The sequence below is a fragment of the Cornus florida genome, unplaced genomic scaffold, assembly GCF_030987335.1.
Source record: "Cornus florida cultivar Cherokee Brave unplaced genomic scaffold, ASM3098733v1 CherokeeBrave_3.0.0_Hap2_Chr08, whole genome shotgun sequence".
NCBI lineage: Eukaryota > Viridiplantae > Streptophyta > Magnoliopsida > Cornales > Cornaceae > Cornus > Cornus florida.
In genome coordinates, this window is record NW_026775578.1 from 38,575,204 (window position 1) to 38,596,136 (window position 20,933).

Here is a 20,933-nt window from a genome sequence, read left to right on the forward strand (position 1 = left end):
TTGCTCCTTATTGGCTTTCTTTTGGCCAAGCATTTTATTCTCAAATCCCTTTGTGGGATAATTCTCACTCGTTTTCGGCTTGGTGGTTACCGTCTTGGTCGTTGCAGCTGGTGTCTCGTTCTCAAGGTCTCCTATGCTTATGGTGTTTTCCGATGCCGGTGGTGTTTTCCGGTTCTTGCATCATGCTGACGTCATTATGTTGGCGTTTGGTTCACGCTGGGTGTGCGGCAGTGGGTCCGGCTGAAGCTTCTGGTTATTGTGCGTGGGCCTCCTCTTCAATGGGTCTATTTGGCTGGGCCTTTAGTCCAATCCACGTTCCTGCTCTTGTGGGGTTTCAGTCTCTTTTGGGTCTTTTTGTTTTTGCTCCTGTTTCTTGTAATGTGGTGTGTTTATGTTTTGCCTTGCCTGCTTGTACCTTTGGTTCTATGTATGTAGTCTCTTGTATTTGCTGGGAAAAAAAAAAAAAAAAACTTAATTCACACACCTTAGTTGTATTGTCCGTTGTCAAAAGCTAAGACTTTAATTTTTTTTTTTTTCTTTTTAAAAAAAAAAATTGTGGGATCCACAATATTGTACATATAAGGTTATAATTGCTTTTCATGCAATGGTGGTATATAACATTATAATTGATTTTCATGCAATTGTACCACCAGATTCCTTCCAACGAGAAAAAGTCCTTGCTACTCCAAAGCCCAACTATAAGTAAAAAAATATAATCGATTCCATTCACGATCAACTCGAGTTCAATGAGATTAATATTTGGCTCAAACTTGTTTGATTAATAAAGGGTTCGAATTTGAACTCATTTTGTGAATGTGCTAATGATAGTGTTTTTCATGCAACTGTACCACCAGCTTCCTTCCAAAGATAAAAAGTCTTTGGTACTCCAAAGTCCAACTATAAGTAAAAAATATAATCAATTCAATTCACAAACAACTCGAGCTCAATGAGATTAACGTTTTGGCTCAAACTTGTTTGATTAATAAAGGGGTTTGCATTTGAACTCATTTTGTGAATGTGCTAATGATAAGTGTTCATGAACATTCTTGTAAATCCTATATATTTTACCTTCCCACAAAAAAAAAAAAAAAGGTCTTGTAAAACTGACTCTTTCATTATAATTTGTAATTAAATTTTATATATTCATTAGGCCTCAAGCTCGAGCTTGATAATATATTCGAGAATAAACTCAAAATAAACTAAACAAGATAGAAAGGAGTCGAACTTGACTTTGAACACACAAAATTAGACTCGACGACCTTGATCACTTGCTAAAATAATACTCCGTATATAAAAGTCTTTCAAATTTAATAAAATACCCTAAATACTAATAAACTTCTCTAGCTAGTTACTAGCTAATCTAGTTAATCAAAGACAATCGAAAAACAATGTTAATTGAAAAATAACAAATAAATTAACTAATTCACACAGCTATTGTTGTTACACACCTAGCTGTAATGACTTTAAATTTTCTTCTAAAAATATATTGTGGGATTCACACTATACATATAACATTATAATTACTTTTACCACACGCTTACTTCCAAAGATAAAAAGTCTTTGGTACTCCAAAGCCCAACCATAAGTAGAAAATAGAACCGATCCGTTCTTGAACAACTCGAACTCAATGAAATTAACGTTTGGTTCAAATTTGTTTGATTAATAAAAGGGTTCGAATTTGAACTCATTTTGTAAACGTGCTAATGGTAAGTGTTCATGAACACGCTTGTAAATCCAACTCTTTCATTATAATTTGTAATAAAAATTATCCATTGGACCTCAAGTTCGAGCTTGATAATGTACTTGAGATTAAACTCAAAATAGATTAAACAAGATAGATGAGTCGAGTTTGACTTAAAAACACAAAATTAGACTCTACGATCTTAATCACTTGCTAAAATAATATAAATAAATATAGATATATAAATATATAAATGTATCCATTAATCTTTTTATTTTTTATTTAATAAAAGTCTTCTAAATTTGATAAAATAACCTAAATACTAATTAACCTTTCTAACTAGTTCCAAGCTAATATAGTTTTATAGTCAAAGACAATCGAAAAATGTTAATTGAAAAATAACAAATAAATTAACTAATTTACATGCCTGTTGTTGTTTTGTTGACTTTTAAATTTGTTTAAAAATATTGTGGGATCCAATAGAAGGATAAAAATGCGCAAGTATTTTTGAAATTTGGCCGGACAAAATGCATCTTTTTGAGAATTTTATAAGAATTTAGTTTGGGGAGGGGTCATTATATAAATAAGTAAAAGTCAACGTACATCATAAATTGATTGTCGGGTCAAAAAGAAAAGTCAAAAAGGCCAAAAAAAAAAAAAAAAAATACATGATAAAATAACAAAAGGGAAAGAAGGTTTTTGCTTGAAGATAAAAATGTCCTCCCTCGTCTTCTCTCTCTGTTGGTTCTCGTCTACGAAAAACGCAATGAAACAATAAGTAACAAAAATGAAATTAAAATACAAGTAACTTGCCATATATATATATATATATATAATATAAAGTTGACTTACATTTGAAGAATAACTGTTTGAGTTTGAAGACCCCTCTGGTGACACGATAGAATTGCTAATATAAAGTTGACTTAGAGCATTTTTAATGGAATTTCTAAAATTAAGTTCTCCGAATTTGTCGTATGAGCATTTTTTTAATAATCATGTCAGCATTTTTCATAATTACGTCAGTGTTTTAAAATTTTCAAATTTTAGGTATTGCATATACTCCAATGGTGCATTTTCGCTCTTAAAAAATATTAATATTTTTTACAAAAAAAATTAAACAATATAATATTTATTATGAATTATGAAAATCAAAACAATACGATAAAAATACAATAGGAATATCTAAAAAAAAAAAAAAAAAGAAAAAAAAAAAAGCACTTTTCTCCATTTTTAAAACTTTTTTGGCCCAAAAAAGCCTTTAAGGCACTGTTTTTGTCAGCCAAACAGTGTCTTAACGGCTCTTTGGTTCAATTATTTTGAGAAAAAAAAATAAAAAAGAGAGAGACTAAAATAACTCAAAAATCCGATTTTTGGGTATTATTTCAGGCAAACATGACCTTCAAATTCAAAATCTGGGCTAAATAGTAACTTGGGTCAGAATTAAAAAAAGAAAAGAAAATACAGGCGGGCCTACATGGCAGGCCCGCGCTCACTAACAGGGTCGCCGAAAACAGCAACCAATACCCCAATTGGCCTAGTTTTAGCTACCCACAATGGAGCAGTTGGGTCGCTAAAATGAGCCCAAATCACCAGAGCCGGTCTGCGTTGGAGTTGCTATTATATGCGAAAAGGGCAAAAATATATAATAAATAGAATTTCTAATTATATGGCTTCACTCAAAAACCTCACCAACCTCCGATTATAGATTGAGTACAGCGGTGCACCATGTCATTAATGTACTCATTTGATGATAATGCGTTATTTCAAAAAAAATTGATTCACCTACTTATAAAATTACTGATAACGAAATTATTTATTATATTTCATTGGATGGGTATATTATTGACATGACGCGCCTGGTGCATTCAATATTTACTTGTTGAATTAACTCACTTGGCAATAGGATCAAGATAAGCACATCTAATATTTACTGTTGAATGAATTTCACTTTGACAATAAGATCAAAATAGGCTGCAAACTGTAACACTAAAACCTATGTGAGAGGGGCAACCTGTAACAATATCAAAATTAAAATAAATTCTAACCATTATGTGGGGGCAATAATAAATTTTTTTTTAAAATTTTAGTGTGAACAATTTAAAAATTTTATAAGTATATAATTCAAAAAAATAAATAAATAAAAAATAAAAAAGGTATATGATACCAAAAATAAAATTTTCAATGGGGCAATATGTGCCTATTACCTGTACCAATTGCCTATCTTGTATACGTTTGGAAATATGTTTCCCTATTACCTATACCAATTGCCTACTCTATCTTGTATATGTTGGAAATATATTTTCAAACTTGTAGGTGCAAATACCAATTGCCTACTATATATTGTATATGTTAGATATATATTTCCTATTACCTATACCAATTGCCTACCATATCTTGTGAAATATATTTTCAAACTTGTAGGTGCAAAAATTTGCAATGGTAAGTGCAATTCATGCAAAACACTCCATCAAAAAAAAAAAAAAAAAAAAAAAGAGAGTTGAAAATTAAGCCAAAGAGATTCAGAGAATTTTGCCCATGATATTTATTTGATCTCGCGATAGGATAGTGAGAGAGAGAGAGAATTAGAGTTTGATTTGAATCATGTTAGGTTTAATCTTGGATTTGTTTTTTAATATTTTATATTATGAGATATTTCTCAATCTATTTTTGCTTACCATATCGATGGTAAGAATTGTTCTTATAATAAGTACAATGACTGAGTGACTCGATGCTGGGCTTGGACTTCTGGGCTTCATATACGATGGGCTTGGTTATTTGTTCTTGGACATGTCCCTATTTCGCTTTGTTGGAAAATATTTACACCAATTTCGCCCTTACTTCAAAAGGGGTTTTTAATCGGTATACTATCTCCAACTTCCCCTGTTTAACTTAGTATAATAAATTTAAATCACGGTAAATAAATGGAAATGAGTGACCTATTGATAAAATTATAAGCGAAATTTGCAGCAGAAAATAAAAATCAATACCTATTGAGAGATGCAAAAAAAATAAACACCTCTAACCTAAAAATTATAAATTAAAAACATTAGAGGCGGGACAGGGCGAATTTGCTCTTCATTTGATAGAATGACTTGTCTTGATTGGTAAAAAAAAACTTTCCTCTGATTGAAAAGGCTCCATTTGTAATATCTCACTGCTATAAAAAAAGAAAAATAGTTAGTTCTTGCCGGATCTAAATTAACACCATTTGGGTATCATTTAAGTTAATGATCTGATAAAAAGCCGCAAACAAACGTTACTACAGAAGCAGCAGTCAGATAACTTAAGTTCAAATTTTTTTTATTTTTATTTAAAAAAAAAAAAAAAAATGGAAAAAGAAAGAAAGAAAAAGATGTTATGTACATCAACCCAAATGATTCATACATACAGCTTCCAAACATAGCTCAAATTTTATGCTATTCAAACCTCATAACTGAACAAGAAGGCTGCAAAACGCAGCATAATATACCACATAGCAAGGACACCAAGTTCCAAGTTCCAACAGCCAATTCAATTCCAAAACAAAGGAAAGTTATTACAAATATATATTTTCATTTATTTACTATTCTTCGGCCGGATTTCGATTCCTTGAACAATGAGGCCACTTTTCCAGTTGCCGTCCTTCACTTCTTGAAAACATATTTCTAGTTCCCCATCTTCTCCATCCTTGTTGAGATACTCACCCAACTCCATCTCCAACCACCCATCCCCTCTTTTCTTCGGATATGGTGGAACATTGTTGCCTTCGGTTGGTTGTGGTCTCCAAATAGTACTCATTCGTGCAGTTCGAACCGTCCGACGCCTCTGCTGTCCATTAGTATCCAGATAAAAACTCCTTAATTGCCCTTCACTCCCACTGAGTCGTACCCAACTCTCTGCAGGTCCGTTTTCGAATCCAAATCCAGTCACTCTTTCTGCCCACTTGAACACAAGGTAAGCTGAATAGGTTGTGTCTGGTGACAGCATCTGAGTACTTATCTTCCCACGAATTTCAAGCCAACAAACATGGAGAAGCTCTGCCACCTCAGTGAATCTGATTTTGTGGTTTTGGACTCGTTAAATTATTAACACCATTCATTTAGATGGGGAAAACAAAAGAAGAAAAGAATAACAGTGTGAGACAGAGACCTGGACTCGTTCCGTAGAGAAATCCATCTCCAATACTCAGGTGTATCACCCCAAATAATTGTGAGGTATCTTGCAGCTAACATGAAACATTTCTTCCCACTCCATTTATCCAATGAAAAACTCTGCTTAATACCCACCAATGAGAAGTTAGATATATGTGAAATCGAATACTAAAGCAAACAATGTCTATAGATAGAGTAGATTGCAACCACCCAAAAGGGAATTCAGCTCAATGCTGCTTACAGTGACCACAATGTTAAATAGTAGTAGACAGAATAAGACTAGAAAGAACCAAAGCTCCATAACAGAACCGGCGACTCCACCATGTGAATCGTATGATTCAACTCAAAGGTAAAAAAAACAAAGTAAACAAGAATTGCATGCTATGCAGCCTTAATGAATAACACGCAAACAGCTGGATTCATAACCAACCAAAAATTTGTTGTGTTAGACATCGTGTGAGCGTAAACATATGCGCATGTGATTCAAGGGCATCTCTTTTTGAAGACAATAAATGATTATACATAATTAACTAGTAATACAACATCCTGGGAGACTTGCAGCTACTACTAACTGAAAAAATAGATATTTGGTATTAGAATTAAACAAACAAGTAGAGGAAGCAAAGGGAATGGAAGCAGATAAATAGTTTTTTCTTCAAATGCCGGTAAGCAAAGCCCTGAGATAGAATATCCCAATTTCCCGTATCCACCTTCACTCATAACAAATTTGATCACATTTTGGAAATAATTTGGGGAGTGTTCAAATTGTTGGAACTTATAGTTTGACAATTAAGAATTCCGGTGTCTATGGTGATTTGGAAGTCTGGTCAAGATGCCCGTGTTTAGCCTTCCAATCCAAAGTTAAATATCTAGAAAGACATATGGCTGCGATGTTGATTAGGACACTAGTTCCATTTTCGACTTCCAATCTCATGTCAACTTCTATTCACACTATATGGATCTTGTACAGTATAATAAGTCTGATATTATGATAATTGCTTGGTATGATGGTAAAAGCTCAACTGACAAGTGTGAGAATGTGGGTTCTTAGTCTGAGGGGTTTCTAAAACTTGAGCAACCTATGTGTGTAAGATAATGTTAAAAGTTAGTGTTTTTGTAATTTTCCAATACCTACACCCCATTTCACCTGGTTACAACCTTTAATTTATTACGGGTTCTGAATCTGAAGGTAAGGATGTAGGTTCTGAATCGAAAGTAGTCAGAAAAATAATTTCGAAAGTTAAGAGGTTGTATAATTTTCCTCTGCCGTCTTCCATTTATGATTACTAACATAGAATTTCTAATAAATAGCTTCTATGCACAGTTTATGATTATAAATTTATAATAGCTTTTATGCACAGTTCATGATAAAGATATTACCATAAATTAATTCCCTACACATATGCATGCTTCACTACAGGAACTACAATTCAAACATATTTTCTCCCAAAAAAGCACCTTCCTGCAGTGACGGACAAGAATTTTGGGGAAAAGATGATAATACAAATATGTAAATGTTGATTGGCAATATTTCCATTCAATACAATTATAATTGTATACGATTAGTTTTCACCATTTGAAAATGCTATTGAAAAGATTGCATCACATTTTCAATGTCATTAAATATACTTAATTTTCTGAATATACGGTATATAATTAAATATGCCTCCATATTTTCTTCGTTTGAAAAAAAAATACAAACAAAAAAACACAAACTAAATGAAAAAGTCAACAAGTAGCTAAAATCATAAGATCATAAGAGAATAAAGGTCCACCGAAGGTTTGGAAGTAAGGCTGGTTCAGCGGGTTCTACTACTGCATGTCCCAATCATACTCTAGATGATAATTGATCCTGGATCATAATTAGGGCTATCACTATATGCTTAACACATACTATTCCAAATGCGGGTAGCTTTTTTAATCACTAATCGGAGTGACTCTCTCTGTCAAGCAAGCATTGCAAGCTTCAAAGCTCTTGAACTTGCGTTATCTATAGATATCCGACAAAGTTTGGCCAAAGAACTAAGAAGTAGAGTTTCATTCAAATGAGGTGGGCAAGTTTTTTTAGACTTTGCAATTGACCCGGTTTAGTTAGAAGTGGGCTGCAACTCGGGCGAGCCCAATCCGAAATTTTGTGGGCTTGGACAATGTTTTTATAATTTCGATTTGGGCTTGGATTATATATTTTGAGCTCGAATTCAATTCGGGCTGGGCTTGGGTGGATATGAATGAAGCCCGAAACCCAACTCGAGCAAAAATATTATATATATTTATAATTATACTTAAATCAAAAGAGTATAATAGTCAAGTTGGTAGTGTGTTTGAATTTATGTTTAATGTTTCAAGTTTCTGAATATAATATAAAATAAAAATAATAATGGAAAAATAATTCCAACCGAGGTGTATGGGCTGAAGCAAACTTTTCAAAGGCCAAAAAAAAAAAAAAAAATCAATTCTAGAGGAGGATAATGATGCCGTGCAGTGACTTTATTTATTTATTGGAATGTTAAGCAAATTTTTTATAAAGAGAGACAATAATTACATTTTTGGGCCGAAGAAACCCAAACAGCCAGGTAACATGAGTCACAACCTTAAGCCCACTTATTGTGAGGCCTAGTAACCCAGCAATCCTCCACCAAAAGAAGGTAGCAGCCAACAACGATGGAATATTTCACAAAAAGAACAGATGAGAGGAGGCAGACAACAGCGATGGAAACTACCACATGCTTGTCGGCATCCAGAAAAAAGAAAAGAAAGATGCATCCCGTATATCATCATCACTTAGTCCGGTGGTTTAGGTGGCGGCCGAAATGCAGCGAAGCCATTTTCCCATTCCTTCATAGCTAGGTGAGCCTCCAATCGTGTCTTTCTTATTTTGTATCCCAACCTTCTTTTGTGGAGTGTACGATTCTACCCCGATTCTAAATCGGAATTTTAGCAAAATTAGGGCAGGACAACCCATTTGGTGGGGGGGGGGGTTTAGAGCTTTTGCTCTCGAAGGTTACGAGTCAACACGGGCTCTACCATTGACATGTTGATTACTAATTTTTTTAATGGACTAAAACTTAGTGGTGGTGAGTATATACATAAAAAATATTTAGTAGGGTCAGTATTAGAACTTTAATAAAAATATAGATATATAATGGAAATAATAAGAAAAATTCCCCACCTACAAATCCACAAAACTAATTGCTGCATTTGATAGTTTGGTCTTTTGGAGGAGAGAATTTGGCATGATCACAATTATTCATGTCTAATCCCATTAAAATTTTAAACCCTAAACCCATTAAAATCTTGAATATATTAACCCTAAACCCTAAACTCATAAAATCTTGAAAATATATTCCCACAAAAGAGTAAATTACACATCATGTCTAATCACAATCGGTAACAAAATCTTGAACATATCTACCACAGGAACAATAAATTATAATATCATTCATGTCTAATCACAATCAAGAACAGTGTGAAAGTCGAAATTTTACCTTACTCCCACCATCGATGACGATGGGATGATCGGAGAGGCGGAGATAAAGCTCTTTCTTGGATGCCAACACGGGCTGAGAAGAATCGGACGCTCTGGAAATTATGTCCTGATAATCTGAGGGAAGAAATCTCTCCCAAACTGAGTCAGATCCCGCAGCCGACCGGAAAGTGGATGCCACCAACGAGAGCCGGCCAGTCTCTGGAGGACTCGTCAGAGACAACAAGTTGGCTATGCAATTCTCCGGCAATGCGTTGATATCGGTCTCCGGACATGGATTCCTGTTGGTATCTGTTGCCATCTCTTCTCTCTCCACACTCTAATGTGCATATGCAAGCGCAGACTACAGAACATAATGTGTGTGTCTATATATATATATATATATAATATCATATAAGATTGCAATCTTCGCCGTTAGGTTTTTCATAATGACAGACGATTAAAACCGTGTTTAAAGCGTTTGTGATGTGTTTGCAATATGTCGATAAGGTCGTTGAGTTTTTAACGCACGTCAGAAGTATAAAATTTTGGATAAATTACACTACCCTCCCCTAAAATTTGAATAAATTTCATATGAACACAATTTACGATAACCATTCCAAACCAATATTTTATTTTATTATTATTATTTTTTTTAATCTTATAAAACCATTTTTCTCCCATTTAAAATTTCCTAAACTTAACATTAAAAATAAAAAATTAAAAAAATTGTCTCATATTAATCAATATTTGAATTCGAAATATTTTTCAGCCATATTCAATTTTTGAGAAAATATTATTAACATATTTGTTTATTTTTGTTAATAGCTTTCTATCATTTTCATTGTAATGTAGGAAAGGTTTGACCTTTATACGACTCTAAGCAGATAGTGTATGGATCAAAATTTGCATTCCTTGTGTTAGATCTCTCGTAATCTATGTTTTGATTAAGATAACGATTTTGATCCTGAGAAATCCTTGTGATGCTTTCAGATTTCTTTGACTTGTCAAAATAATTGGAAGGAAAAAAGAGAGAGAAGAAAAATAATAATTTTTATTTTTTTTATTTTTGTATAATGGGTAGTATAAATTTTGGAAATTAAAAATACGATTAATTACAATGACACCCAGATTTGTCGTATTGACAGACATATATAAGTTAGCCATTTTTTTAACACTCACACCCCTGTCAGAAATTTAATTCAAACAAACCCTTAAAAGTTATGAAAAGACAAAATTGCCCTTCAATAAAATATCAATTATTAATCTAAAATATCAAAAATATGTATATGACAGAATTGCCCTTTTTTAAATAAAAGGTTTCTCCATTTAGGGAAAAAAAAATCATAGGTTTGCTCTCTATCTTTACCCTTTCAACCCACCGATCTCCTCGATTTCCTTTGACACTATCAGAGTGAGCTTGGAAAGCTCACTGTTCACCATCATCATAGTCGCCGAATCCGTCGAACGCCTGTTCCTAGTCGACACCCTCAAAATCTGCATGCAGACAAATGGGTATTCGTGCCCATCTTCAAACCTCTCACTCCGGCCAACCTTTAGCTCCATTCTCAAGCTCGAAGGCTCTACCGTCCTCTATCGCGGTATCATCGCCATGGGTTTCGGTGTCGAAATTAGGGTTTTGGGGTTTGAATTAGGGTCAACGAGCACGAGGCAGTAAAGATATCGGGGCTTCAATTTTGTCAGAGCAATGGAAATTTATGGTTCGCAGAGAGGGATTGCGCGCAAAGATGGTGGTTTGGCAACCTTTATTCCACCACCAATTGCTCCTCCATTTCTTCGAAGTGATGGTGGGGATGGTTGTGATGGGGTTGTGGATTGGTGGTGGTGATGGGTGGCGAGGTTGGGCAGTGGAGTGGTGGCGGGTATGGTTGGGCCGTGGAGTGGTGGCGGGGGTGTGATGTGGTGGTGGCTGGTTTGTGATGTGGTGGTGGTGGGGCTGTAATATGGTGGTCGTGGGTGTGGGTGTGGGTGTAGGTGTAGCGGGGCTGTGAAGAAGAGAGGGAAGAGAGAGAGGCGTTGGTGATGGTGGCTATGGTAGTGTGCCGCCAGTGGAGGTGGCAACCACCCTCTTCTTCTCTCTCTCTCTCTCTCTCTCTCTCTCTCTCTCTCTATATATATATATAGGAGATGTCCTCACTCCCAAAACAAAAACTGAAGACTATCACATGCTGGGTGACTTTGGCGCCTCAGTTGTATCCTTTGATGCAGAATTGTTATTTTTCGACTTATGGGACTTTCGGCCGCCCTCTCTCTTCCAATCTCAAATCTTTTTCCGATTACTGTTCTTAGTTAGAAATATGGTAAAGCCCTTATTTGGAGTTGTTAAAATATCGCCACCATCATCGAAATAGAGGGCGAACCCCAGGTTTCAACCTCGGTACTTAGATCTTCCTCGATGTAGTGTATATATATACGCATATATGTGTATTCGGTGTATGTAAACGGTATAGTGATGAATGGTAAGTTTAGTTAATTAAAATTACTTAGAAGGTTAAATTTGTAATTTCAAAATCTCAATGATTTAATTGACAAGTCAAAGGGTAAATTGGTCGATTTTTAAAGTATCGGTGTACAGATGGTGTTAAGGGGTGTTTTGTCAACTTTATCAAATTTCAGGAGGTCTCATTATCCGAAAAATGATTAACTTATATATGCCTGTCAATACGACAAACTTTAGGGGGTGTCGTTGTAATTAACCCTTAAAAATATCTAGAATAGTTCGTAGTACTTAAAAAAATGACAAGCAGTTGAACAAGTGATCAGGACTCATATATATATATATATATATATATATATATATATATATATATATCATAAAAATACGCTAAATTTTGAGTGATAAAATCCCACTAAAACCAGGTTGAATCAACTGCAAATATCCTTTTAATAATATTTTAAATTTAGAACAATAGTTCTTGTTGGATCTAGATCATAACCATTAGGGTATCATTTAATTTAATGATCAGATACAGCATTCAAATGTTGCTACTGAAGCAGCAGTCACATAACTGGAGTTCGATTTTTATTTTTGATTTTAGGAAGAAAAAAAAAAAAAAGAAAAAAAAGAGAAAGAAATCTATATCAACCCAAATGGTTCATACAGACCCCAAACATAGCTCAAATTTTCTGCTATTCAAACCTCATAATACACAAAGTTCACCAACCCAAATGGCTCGTACAGAACAAGAAGAAGGCTGCAAGCGCATCATAATACACCACATAGCATGAACAATTAGGTTTAATCGGCCACTTCAATCGGTGGCTACAAATATATTCATTCTTTATTTCATTTATCTATCCCAAAATAGTTGAATACTTTAATAGTTGGGTACTTATGAGGCCACTTTTCCAGTTGCCGTCCTTCACTAATTACCCATCTATTTTGGACAGGAGTACTAATCTTCGGCTTTATTTCAATTCCTTGAAGAATGAGGCCACTTTTCCAGTTGCCGTCCTTCACTTCTTGCAAACATATTTCTAGTTCCCCTACTTCTCCACTCTTGTTGAGATACTCACCCAACTCCATCTCCAACCACCCATCCCCTCTCTCCTTTGGATATTGGCCACTCTCTCTTAGCGCGTCAACTTCTTGTCTCCTCCGGATAATGTTGCGGTGACAAACCCTTCGCCGTGGTACAACACACCTTTCACGCCTCTGCCGTCCATTGGTATCCAGATGAAAACTCCTTGATTGCCCTTCACTCCCACTGAGTCGTACCCAACTCTCTGCAGGTTTGTATTCGAATCTAAAGCCAATCACTCTTGCTGCCCACTTGAACACAAGGTAGGCCGCATAGGTTGTGTCTGGCGATAGCATCTGAGTACTTATCTTTCCATGAATTTCAAGCCAACAAACATGGAGAAGCTCCGCCACCTCAGTGAATCTGATTTTGTGGTTTTGGACTCGTTAAGTTATTATTAACACCATACATTTAGATTGGAGAAAACAAAAGAAGAAAAGAACAACACATCGTGAGAGATAGACCTGGACTCGTTCGGTAGAGAAATCCATCTCCAATACTCAGGTGTATCACCCCAAATAATTGTGAGGTATCTTGCAGATAACATGAAACATTTCTTCCCACTCCTTCTATCCAATGAAAAACTCTGCTTAATGCCACCAATGAGAAGTTAGAGAGAGATATTAAAATGAAAACTGAAGCAAACAATGTGTATAAAGTAGATTACAACTACCCAAAATTTAGTTCAATGCGGCGTATAGTGACCATAATGGTTAAATAGTAGTAGATAGAGAAAAAGAACCAACGCTACAAATTCGATCACACTGGCAAATAATTTGGGGAGTGTTCAAATTGTTGCTAACTTATAGTTTGACAACTAAGAATTCCGGTATCTACAGTGATTTGGAATTATCGTCTCCCCAATTGAAGATGCCCATGTTTAGCCTTCCAATCTGAAGTCAATTTCTATTTACAGTATATGGATCTTGCACGCTATAATAAGTCTAATATTATCATTAGATTCTATTGCTTGGTATGATGGTAAAAGCTCGACTGAGAAGTGTGGGAATGTGAGTCTGTATGTGAGGTTGTGGTTTCTGAATCTAGAGCAACATTTGTGTGTAAAGTATTGTTTTTTAGTATATTTCCTATATCAACACCCCATGTCACCTGGTTATAACCTTCAATTTATGATCGTGAACATATAGTTTCCATGCACATTCTTAAGTTTACTTCTGTCCACATTTTATGATTATGATGAGATTTATAATAATTTCTATGCACAATTCAAGATTAAAGAATTACCACAAATCACTTTCCATACATATACAGGAACTAGTTATCAATTCAAACATATTTTGTCCCCAAAAAAAAAGCACTTTCCTGAAAATCCACAAAACTAATTGTCTGATTGGATTTGATATTTTGAATTTGGCCTGATCACAATCATTATGTCTAATCATATTAAAAAAAAATTAACTATATTCTAAACCCTAAAGTCCAAACACATTAAAATATTGAATATATTAAACCTAAACCCTAAACCTGCTAAAATCTTGAACATATTTTCATAAATTACACATAATTCAAGTCTAATCACAATCAAGAATACCGTGTGAAACTTGAAATTTTACCTTAGTCCCATCATCGATGATGAGGGGATGATCGGAGAGACTCAGATAAAGCTCTTTCTTGGATGCGAAAACCGGCGGCTCGGACGCTCGGGCAATCATGTCCTGATAATCTGACGGCAGAAATCTCTCCCAAACTGAGTCAGATTCCGCAGCCGACCGGAAAGTGGATGCCACCAACGAAAGCCGACAAGTCTCTGGAGGACTCGTGAGAGACAAGAAGTTTGCTATGCAATTCTCCGGCAATACGTTGATATCAGTCACTGGACATCGATTTCTGCTAGTCTCTGTTGCCATCTCTTCTCTCTCTCCACAGTCTGATGTGCATATACAAGTGCAGACTACAGAGCACAACAATGACAGAAGGGCACTAGGTATGCGTTGAATGAACGTTAAAACTGATGTGTCAGTAAGTGTTTTTTTTTGGAAGTCATGGTCCTTTGTAAGCAGTGAGAATAAACATTGAGAATAATGGGAATATCCAAGAATATGTTAGGTTTATTTCCTTCTTTAGGGAGGAATAAAAAGGGAGAGAGATCAGCCGTAGTTTTCATAAGAAATAGAAGAAAAATGCAGGTTTTCCTAGTCTGCCTAGATTTCATCAAACGACCGATCCTGCTTTGTCCGTGGTCCAATCGAGCTAAAATTTGGAGGAGAGATTCATGACTCAATGAGTTAAAATCTAAACGGTGGAGATCGGATTTTGAGTTGGGGAACAGTGATTCGTACTCGTGAACAGTAACCGAGTTTTGGTTTTGGTTTTTTCTATTCTGCCCAGATTTCATCAAAAATCCGATTCCGCTTCTTCCGTGGTCCGATCAAGCTGAAATTTGGAGGAAAGGTTCACAACTCAATGAGTTAAAATCTGAACGGTGGATATCGGATTTTGAACTCTGGAACAGTGATTCGTGCCCATGAACAGTAACCGGGTTTTGGTATTTTTCTCTCCAATTCTCTTTGTTTTTGCCAAGATTGTTGATATCTTGATGAGATGTATTGTAACCTCTAATTGCGATTAGAGAAAGACTTTGTGTACCCACTATTTGGTTGATAAGACTTTGTGTACCCACTATTTGGTTGATAGTGGAGTTTTTAACTGGATTAGGTCCGTGGTTTTTCTTCCTCACACTGGGGAAGTTTTCCACATAAAAAATTGCTTGTGTTCTTGTGGCTTTGTATGATTGATTGTTTCTCTATTATTTTCAGCACATATAAAACTAGAGATATATTATATTTGTTTGCATATAGGGAGAAGAATGATTCCGCTGTGTTTGTTTATTGTCATCTTTCCCAACAGAATAAACAATAAAATATCAATGAATTCAAAAGAAAAGTTTCAAACATGAATAGTGGAATTATGATTGCAACATTGAGGAATAATGGTTCATACAATCTCAAACATAGCTCAAATTATCTGCTATTCAAACCTCATAACTGAACAAGAATGCTGCAAAACGCATCGTGGACCCTGAGTTCGATCCAACAGCAAAAAAACATAGACATTCTTTCATTCATTCATTTACTATTATTCTTTGGTCTGATTTCGATTCCTTGAAGAATGAGGCCACTTTTCATGTGTCCGCCATTCACTTCTTGCAAACATATTTCTAGTTCCCCATCTTCTCCGCCCTTGTTGAGATACTTACCCAACTCCATCTCCATCCACCCATCCCCTCTCTGCTTCGGATATTGATCATTGCTTTCTCCTGCCACAGCAACTTTTGGTCTCCGCATAGTAGTGCTGCCGTTAAAAACCATTCGCCCTGGTAAAGTACGGGTTCGAGTACTACGCGTCTGCCGTCCATTAGCGGACAGACAAAAACTCCTTAATTCTCCTTCACTTCCACTAAGTCGTACCCAACTCTCTACCGGATGGGTTTCAAATCCATATGCTTCTGTCGTCCAGTTGTACACAAGGTAAGCTGCATAGGTTGTGTCTGGCGATAGCAGCTGAGTACTTATCTTCCCACGAATTTCAAGCAAACGTTCATTGACAAGCTCTGCCACCTCAGTGAATCTGATTTTGTGGATTTGGACTTGTTAAATTATTAACACCATATATGTAGATTGAGAAAACAAACGAAGAAAATAACCAACAGTGTTAGAGATAGACCTGGACTCGGTTAGAGAACTCCATGTCCAACACATAGGTGTATCACTCCCAATAATTGTGAGGCATCTTGCAGCTAACATGAAACATTTCTTCCCACTCCGTTTATCCAATGTAAAACTCTGCTTCATGCCACCAGTGAGGAGTTAGATATATATATATGTAAGAAAATGAACACTGAAGAAAACAATGTGTATAGAGTAGATTGCAACCATCCAAGTGGAAATTCTCAACTGCTTATAGTGACCATAATGTTGAAGAGTAGTAGATAGAGAAAAAGAAAGCTCCAAAACAGAACAGAGGACTCACCCCTGTGAATCATATGATTCAACTCAAAGGTACAAAACAAAGTTAACAAGAATTACATGCTGTGCAACATTAATGAATAACACGAATCTGCGATCACAAGCAAAGATGGCTTTTGACAGGACGTTTTGCAACACAGACGGACTAATAACCAACCCGAAATTTGTGGTACTAGGCATCGTGTGAGCATAAACATAAGCACGGGCATCTCTATTTGAAGATTATAAATGATTATCCGTAATTAACTAGTGATACAACATACTGGGAGACTTGCGGTCACTAACTGAAAAATTAGATATTTGGTTATTAGAATTAAACAAACAAGTAGAGGGAAGCAAAGGAAACAGAAGCAGACAAGTAGTTTATTTTTCCATCTGGTAAGCAAAGCCCTGAGACGGAATATGCCAATGGCCAGTATCCACCTTCACTCTCACAACAACTCTATTCGAAATACTTGTTGGTTCCATTTTGAACCAAATTTGATCACACTTGCAAATAATTTGTGAAGTGTTCAACTTGTTGCGAACTTATAGTTTGAAAATTAAGAATTCCGGTGTCTACAATGATTTGGAAGTCTCCTCTCCCCAATTTAAGATGCCCTGTTTCGTCTTCCAGTCTAAAGCTAAATATCTACAAGGAGATACTTTTTAACAGATATGACTGCCACGTTTATTAGGACACCAGTTCCATTTTCGACCTTCAAATATCAAGTCAATTTCTATTCACATTATATGGATCTTGTGCAGTATAATAAGTCTAATATTATATTGCTTGGTATAATGGTAAAAGCTCGACTGACAAATGTGAAAATTCGGGTGTTCTTTGTCAGTACGTGAGGGCGCGGTTTCTGAATCTAGAGCTACTTGTGCGTGTAAAATAATGACAAAAGTTTGGGCTTTTTCTAATTTTCCTAAACCGACACCCCATGTCATCTGGTCACAACCTATAAATTTATACTGTAATAATTTCTATGCACACTTAAGAAATTTTGAAGGAGATAATTTTCTTTCATTTCTAGCTGGATTACCTTTGAACCCTTGGAGTTGCGCACACATTTTTCCCGCTCAATCAAGCAAGGGGAGGCTCAGGCAAACAAACACATATAGAGCTAATTGCATTTGATATGTTGAAATTTTACCTTAGAACCAATAGGGGCTGTGTAGAAAGCCGGTCACCGGGAAGGAGGTTAGGCATTCGACTTCATTCAACCATAATTGCATTTGATATGTCGAAATTTTGAAGGAGAGAATTTTCATTCATTTCTAATCCCATTAAAATTTTGGATATGTTTTCAACCCTAAAGTCTAAAACATTTAAATTCTTGAACATATTTTCCACGTATTTCTACAATCATGTATATAATATATAATATTAATTAAAGGCATAAAGTTTAAACGCATTTAAGTTTTGAATATATAAAACCCTAAACCCACATATATCCCTAAATTACACATCATTCAAGTATAATCATGCAGTGTATATTTCGATATTTTACCTTGGAGCCACCGTCGATGATGAGGTGATGTGTGGAGAGGTAGCGATAGAGCTCTTTCTTGGATGTGAAAACAGGCTGAGAAGAATCGAACGCTCGAGAAATGATGTCCTGATAATCTGATGGCAGAAATCTCTCCCAAACTGGGTCGGATTTCGCAGCCGACCGGAAAGTGGATGACACCAACGAAAGCCCGAGAGTCTCCAGAGGAGACGTCAGAGACAACACGTTCGCTATGCAATTCTCCGGCAATGCGTTGATATCCGTCGCAGGACATTGATTTCTGCTGGTCTCTGCTCCCATCTTTTCTCTCTTTAGAACTCTCCTCTCTCTCCACACTCTGATGTGCATATACAAGTATAGAGTACATAACACAGCAATATATATATATATATATGTATGTATGTATGTATGTATGAGCAATCTTCACCCTTGAGTCTTCGTTACCCTCGTAACCGCGTTGAATCAAAGTCAATTATTAAACAGTATACACACTCTTATTACCAAGGACAAACAATAGAGTAAAGCGTGTTATATATATACATAGATATATACATGCGTATATTTCCCAGAAAATTCGTTCGAAAAGCTTCACCACTTGAGTCTTCGTCGAAGGACTCAGAAAACCACTTTAATCTGCTTTGCGTGCAAAGAAGCTTCTTAGCTACCCACCAAATCATATCATAAAATCACTGGCAGACTGGCGTAGCCACGCAGGGACAAGTGGGGGCAGCTGCCCCCGCTGAATTTTTAATTTTTTTTAGTTATTTTTAATTTTGTGTAGAAAGAATTTTATATTTGTATAATTGTCCTAACTAAAAATTGACATTGCACATATATATATATACTATATATATATAACCAAATGACCATTCATGTATTAAAAAAAAAAAAAGGAATATAATCTTTCAAAAAAATCAAAATATTATATTCTTTTCCATTTTTTCAAAAAATATAAGATATTCTTTTACACTTTTGACTTTACCACAAACAAATGCGTTGTTAATTTCCATCACATTTTCAATCTTCAACATTTCTCTTTCGGCGAATCTTTAATATTTAAAAAAATCACAAAATCCAAACAAATACTGCAGTGCGGAGACAGGTAATCTGATATATATTTTTTTATCATCTAAATTTACTATTGTTATGCCATGAACATTTTAAAAACTCGACTGCGTACTTTCAAAATATGAAAAATATTCTGAAATATTTAGTACTGTTTAATTTTTACATATATTATTTTGGTTCAAATATTGTGTATATATATATATTATTGCTGTTAAAAATTGCCCCCACTGAAGGAAATTTCTGGCTACGCCACTGCTGGCAGTTGTGATCCAACAAGTCAAACCCTAATTCAAATTTTTGGGAGCGATCACCTGCCCTCGTTTTATGTTTTCAACCAAGAAAACAGAGCTTTGGACGTAAAAGTAAAATATGAGAGAGAGAGAGAGAGCGCGCGAAGACGAGAGAGCGAATCGAAAAAATATTAAAAAAAAATAAAATAAAAGGTGGGGGGGGGGGGGAAGAGAGAAAAATATAACAATTGTTTGGTCGTAAATATAAAATATGTAACTATTAAATGATAATAATTATTTTAATATTTGATTGGATTTATTTAAAATAAAATAAAATTTAAATTGAGTTCTCCAAAATATGTCTTTTCTTAACAAATTAATTAAATTAACAAAATGACATTCTTTTGTAATTTTTAAAAAATAAATGGCGGCAGTGGCAGTGGCAATGATGGTGATGAATGGTGGTAAAGGTGGAAAGCGGTAGTGGTGTTGTAAGGCGGCGATTGAAACAATGATGGAAGTTGGCAGTGGTGTTGGTGGAAGGGCAGTGGCAGTAGTATGGTGGATGGAAGTTGGCAGTGGTGGTGGTGGAAGGGCAGTGGCAGTAGTATGGTGGTGGTGGTGGTGGAAGGAAATAGTAGTATAGGTGGCGGTAGTGGAAGCTAATGGAAGTAACTGTGGTGGTGATGGTGGAAGGCATTGGAGGTAGCGGTGGTGGAAGGCGTTAGTGGTGGTGGAATGCAATAGCAATGGTGAAAGATAGTGGCGGTGGTGGAAGGCGATGGCGATTGCGATGGTGGTGGTGGAAGGCATTAGAGGATCCAGGGGTAAACTTGGGTGGGCCCCCACCACCCCAAATATATATATATATATATATATATATATATATATATATATATATATATGTATATGTATGTATGTAAATTATTATTATTAGCCTATCTAAAGAAATATTAGCCTACCACATTGACAATTCTTTGGTGGAAGGCGACGGCGGTGTTGTTGGTGGAAGGCGGCGGCGACGGTGGTTGCGGCAAAGGAAGGCATTATTGGTGGTGAAAAGGCAATAGCAGTGGTGGTGATGGTGGAAAGCGGTGGACGGTGGTGAAAGTCGATAGCGGTGGTAGTTGCGGAAGGCAACGGTGGTTGTGGTGAAAGGTAGTGGTGGTTTTTGAACTTAGAACATAAGGGTTTTTGAGAAGTTGATTTCTAAAAGAAATTTACTTGGGAATGGAATAACCATTCCATAGGTTTAGTTATGAAATGGATTTTCATTCCAATAGAATGGCAATTCCCACTTTAAATTATATATCAAACAAAAGAATTATTAGAATGGA

The 20,933-nt window shown here is 35.6% G+C and overlaps 3 protein-coding genes across 3 annotated transcripts; all 3 read right to left on the minus strand.

The window, feature by feature from the left end:
• Nucleotides 1–5,072: 5,072 nt before the first annotated feature.
• LOC132271362 (putative F-box protein PP2-B12) lies at nt 5,073–9,743 on the minus strand. The gene is made up of 3 exons (XM_059772716.1): nt 9,297–9,743; nt 5,810–5,931; nt 5,073–5,714 (listed from the first exon to the last, which is right to left on the minus strand). The coding sequence occupies exons 1-3, from the start codon at nt 9,594–9,596 to the stop codon at nt 5,237–5,239; spliced, it is 900 nt and encodes a 299-aa protein (XP_059628699.1). The 5' UTR covers nt 9,597–9,743; the 3' UTR covers nt 5,073–5,236.
• A 2,596-nt stretch (nt 9,744–12,339) lies between these two features.
• Nucleotides 12,340–14,854, minus strand: LOC132271361 (F-box protein PP2-B11-like). Its single transcript, XM_059772715.1, has 3 exons — nt 14,391–14,854; nt 13,281–13,402; nt 12,340–13,179 (listed from the first exon to the last, which is right to left on the minus strand). The coding sequence occupies exons 1-3, from the start codon at nt 14,682–14,684 to the stop codon at nt 12,582–12,584; spliced, it is 1,014 nt and encodes a 337-aa protein (XP_059628698.1). The 5' UTR covers nt 14,685–14,854; the 3' UTR covers nt 12,340–12,581.
• An 832-nt stretch (nt 14,855–15,686) lies between these two features.
• LOC132271363 (F-box protein PP2-B13-like) lies at nt 15,687–18,948 on the minus strand. The gene is made up of 3 exons (XM_059772717.1): nt 18,299–18,948; nt 16,501–16,619; nt 15,687–16,404 (listed from the first exon to the last, which is right to left on the minus strand). Exons 1-3 carry the CDS (start codon nt 18,644–18,646, stop codon nt 15,903–15,905), a joined length of 969 nt encoding a protein of 322 aa, XP_059628700.1. The 5' UTR covers nt 18,647–18,948; the 3' UTR covers nt 15,687–15,902.
• Between the last annotated feature and the right edge of the window lie 1,985 nt (nt 18,949–20,933).

Coding starts and splice junctions, on each gene's coding strand:
- LOC132271362 (XM_059772716.1), bottom strand. CDS start 9,596: ATGGCAACAGATACCAACAGGAATCCATGTCCGGAGACCGATATCAAC. Junction 5,932..9,296: donor TCATCGATGGTGGGAGTAAG/GTAAAATTTCGA, acceptor GGTATTAAGCAG/AGTTTTTCATTGGATAAATG. Junction 5,715..5,809: donor TCTCTACGGAACGAGTCCAG/GTCTCTGTCTCA, acceptor CCACAAAATCAG/ATTCACTGAGGTGGCAGAGC.
- LOC132271361 (XM_059772715.1), bottom strand. CDS start 14,684: ATGGCAACAGAGACTAGCAGAAATCGATGTCCAGTGACTGATATCAAC. Junction 13,403..14,390: donor TCATCGATGATGGGACTAAG/GTAAAATTTCAA, acceptor GGCATTAAGCAG/AGTTTTTCATTGGATAGAAG. Junction 13,180..13,280: donor TCTCTACCGAACGAGTCCAG/GTCTATCTCTCA, acceptor CCACAAAATCAG/ATTCACTGAGGTGGCGGAGC.
- LOC132271363 (XM_059772717.1), bottom strand. CDS start 18,646: ATGCACATCAGAGTGTGGAGAGAGAGGAGAGTTCTAAAGAGAGAAAAG. Junction 16,620..18,298: donor TCATCGACGGTGGCTCCAAG/GTAAAATATCGA, acceptor GGCATGAAGCAG/AGTTTTACATTGGATAAACG. Junction 16,405..16,500: donor AGTTCTCTAACCGAGTCCAG/GTCTATCTCTAA, acceptor CCACAAAATCAG/ATTCACTGAGGTGGCAGAGC.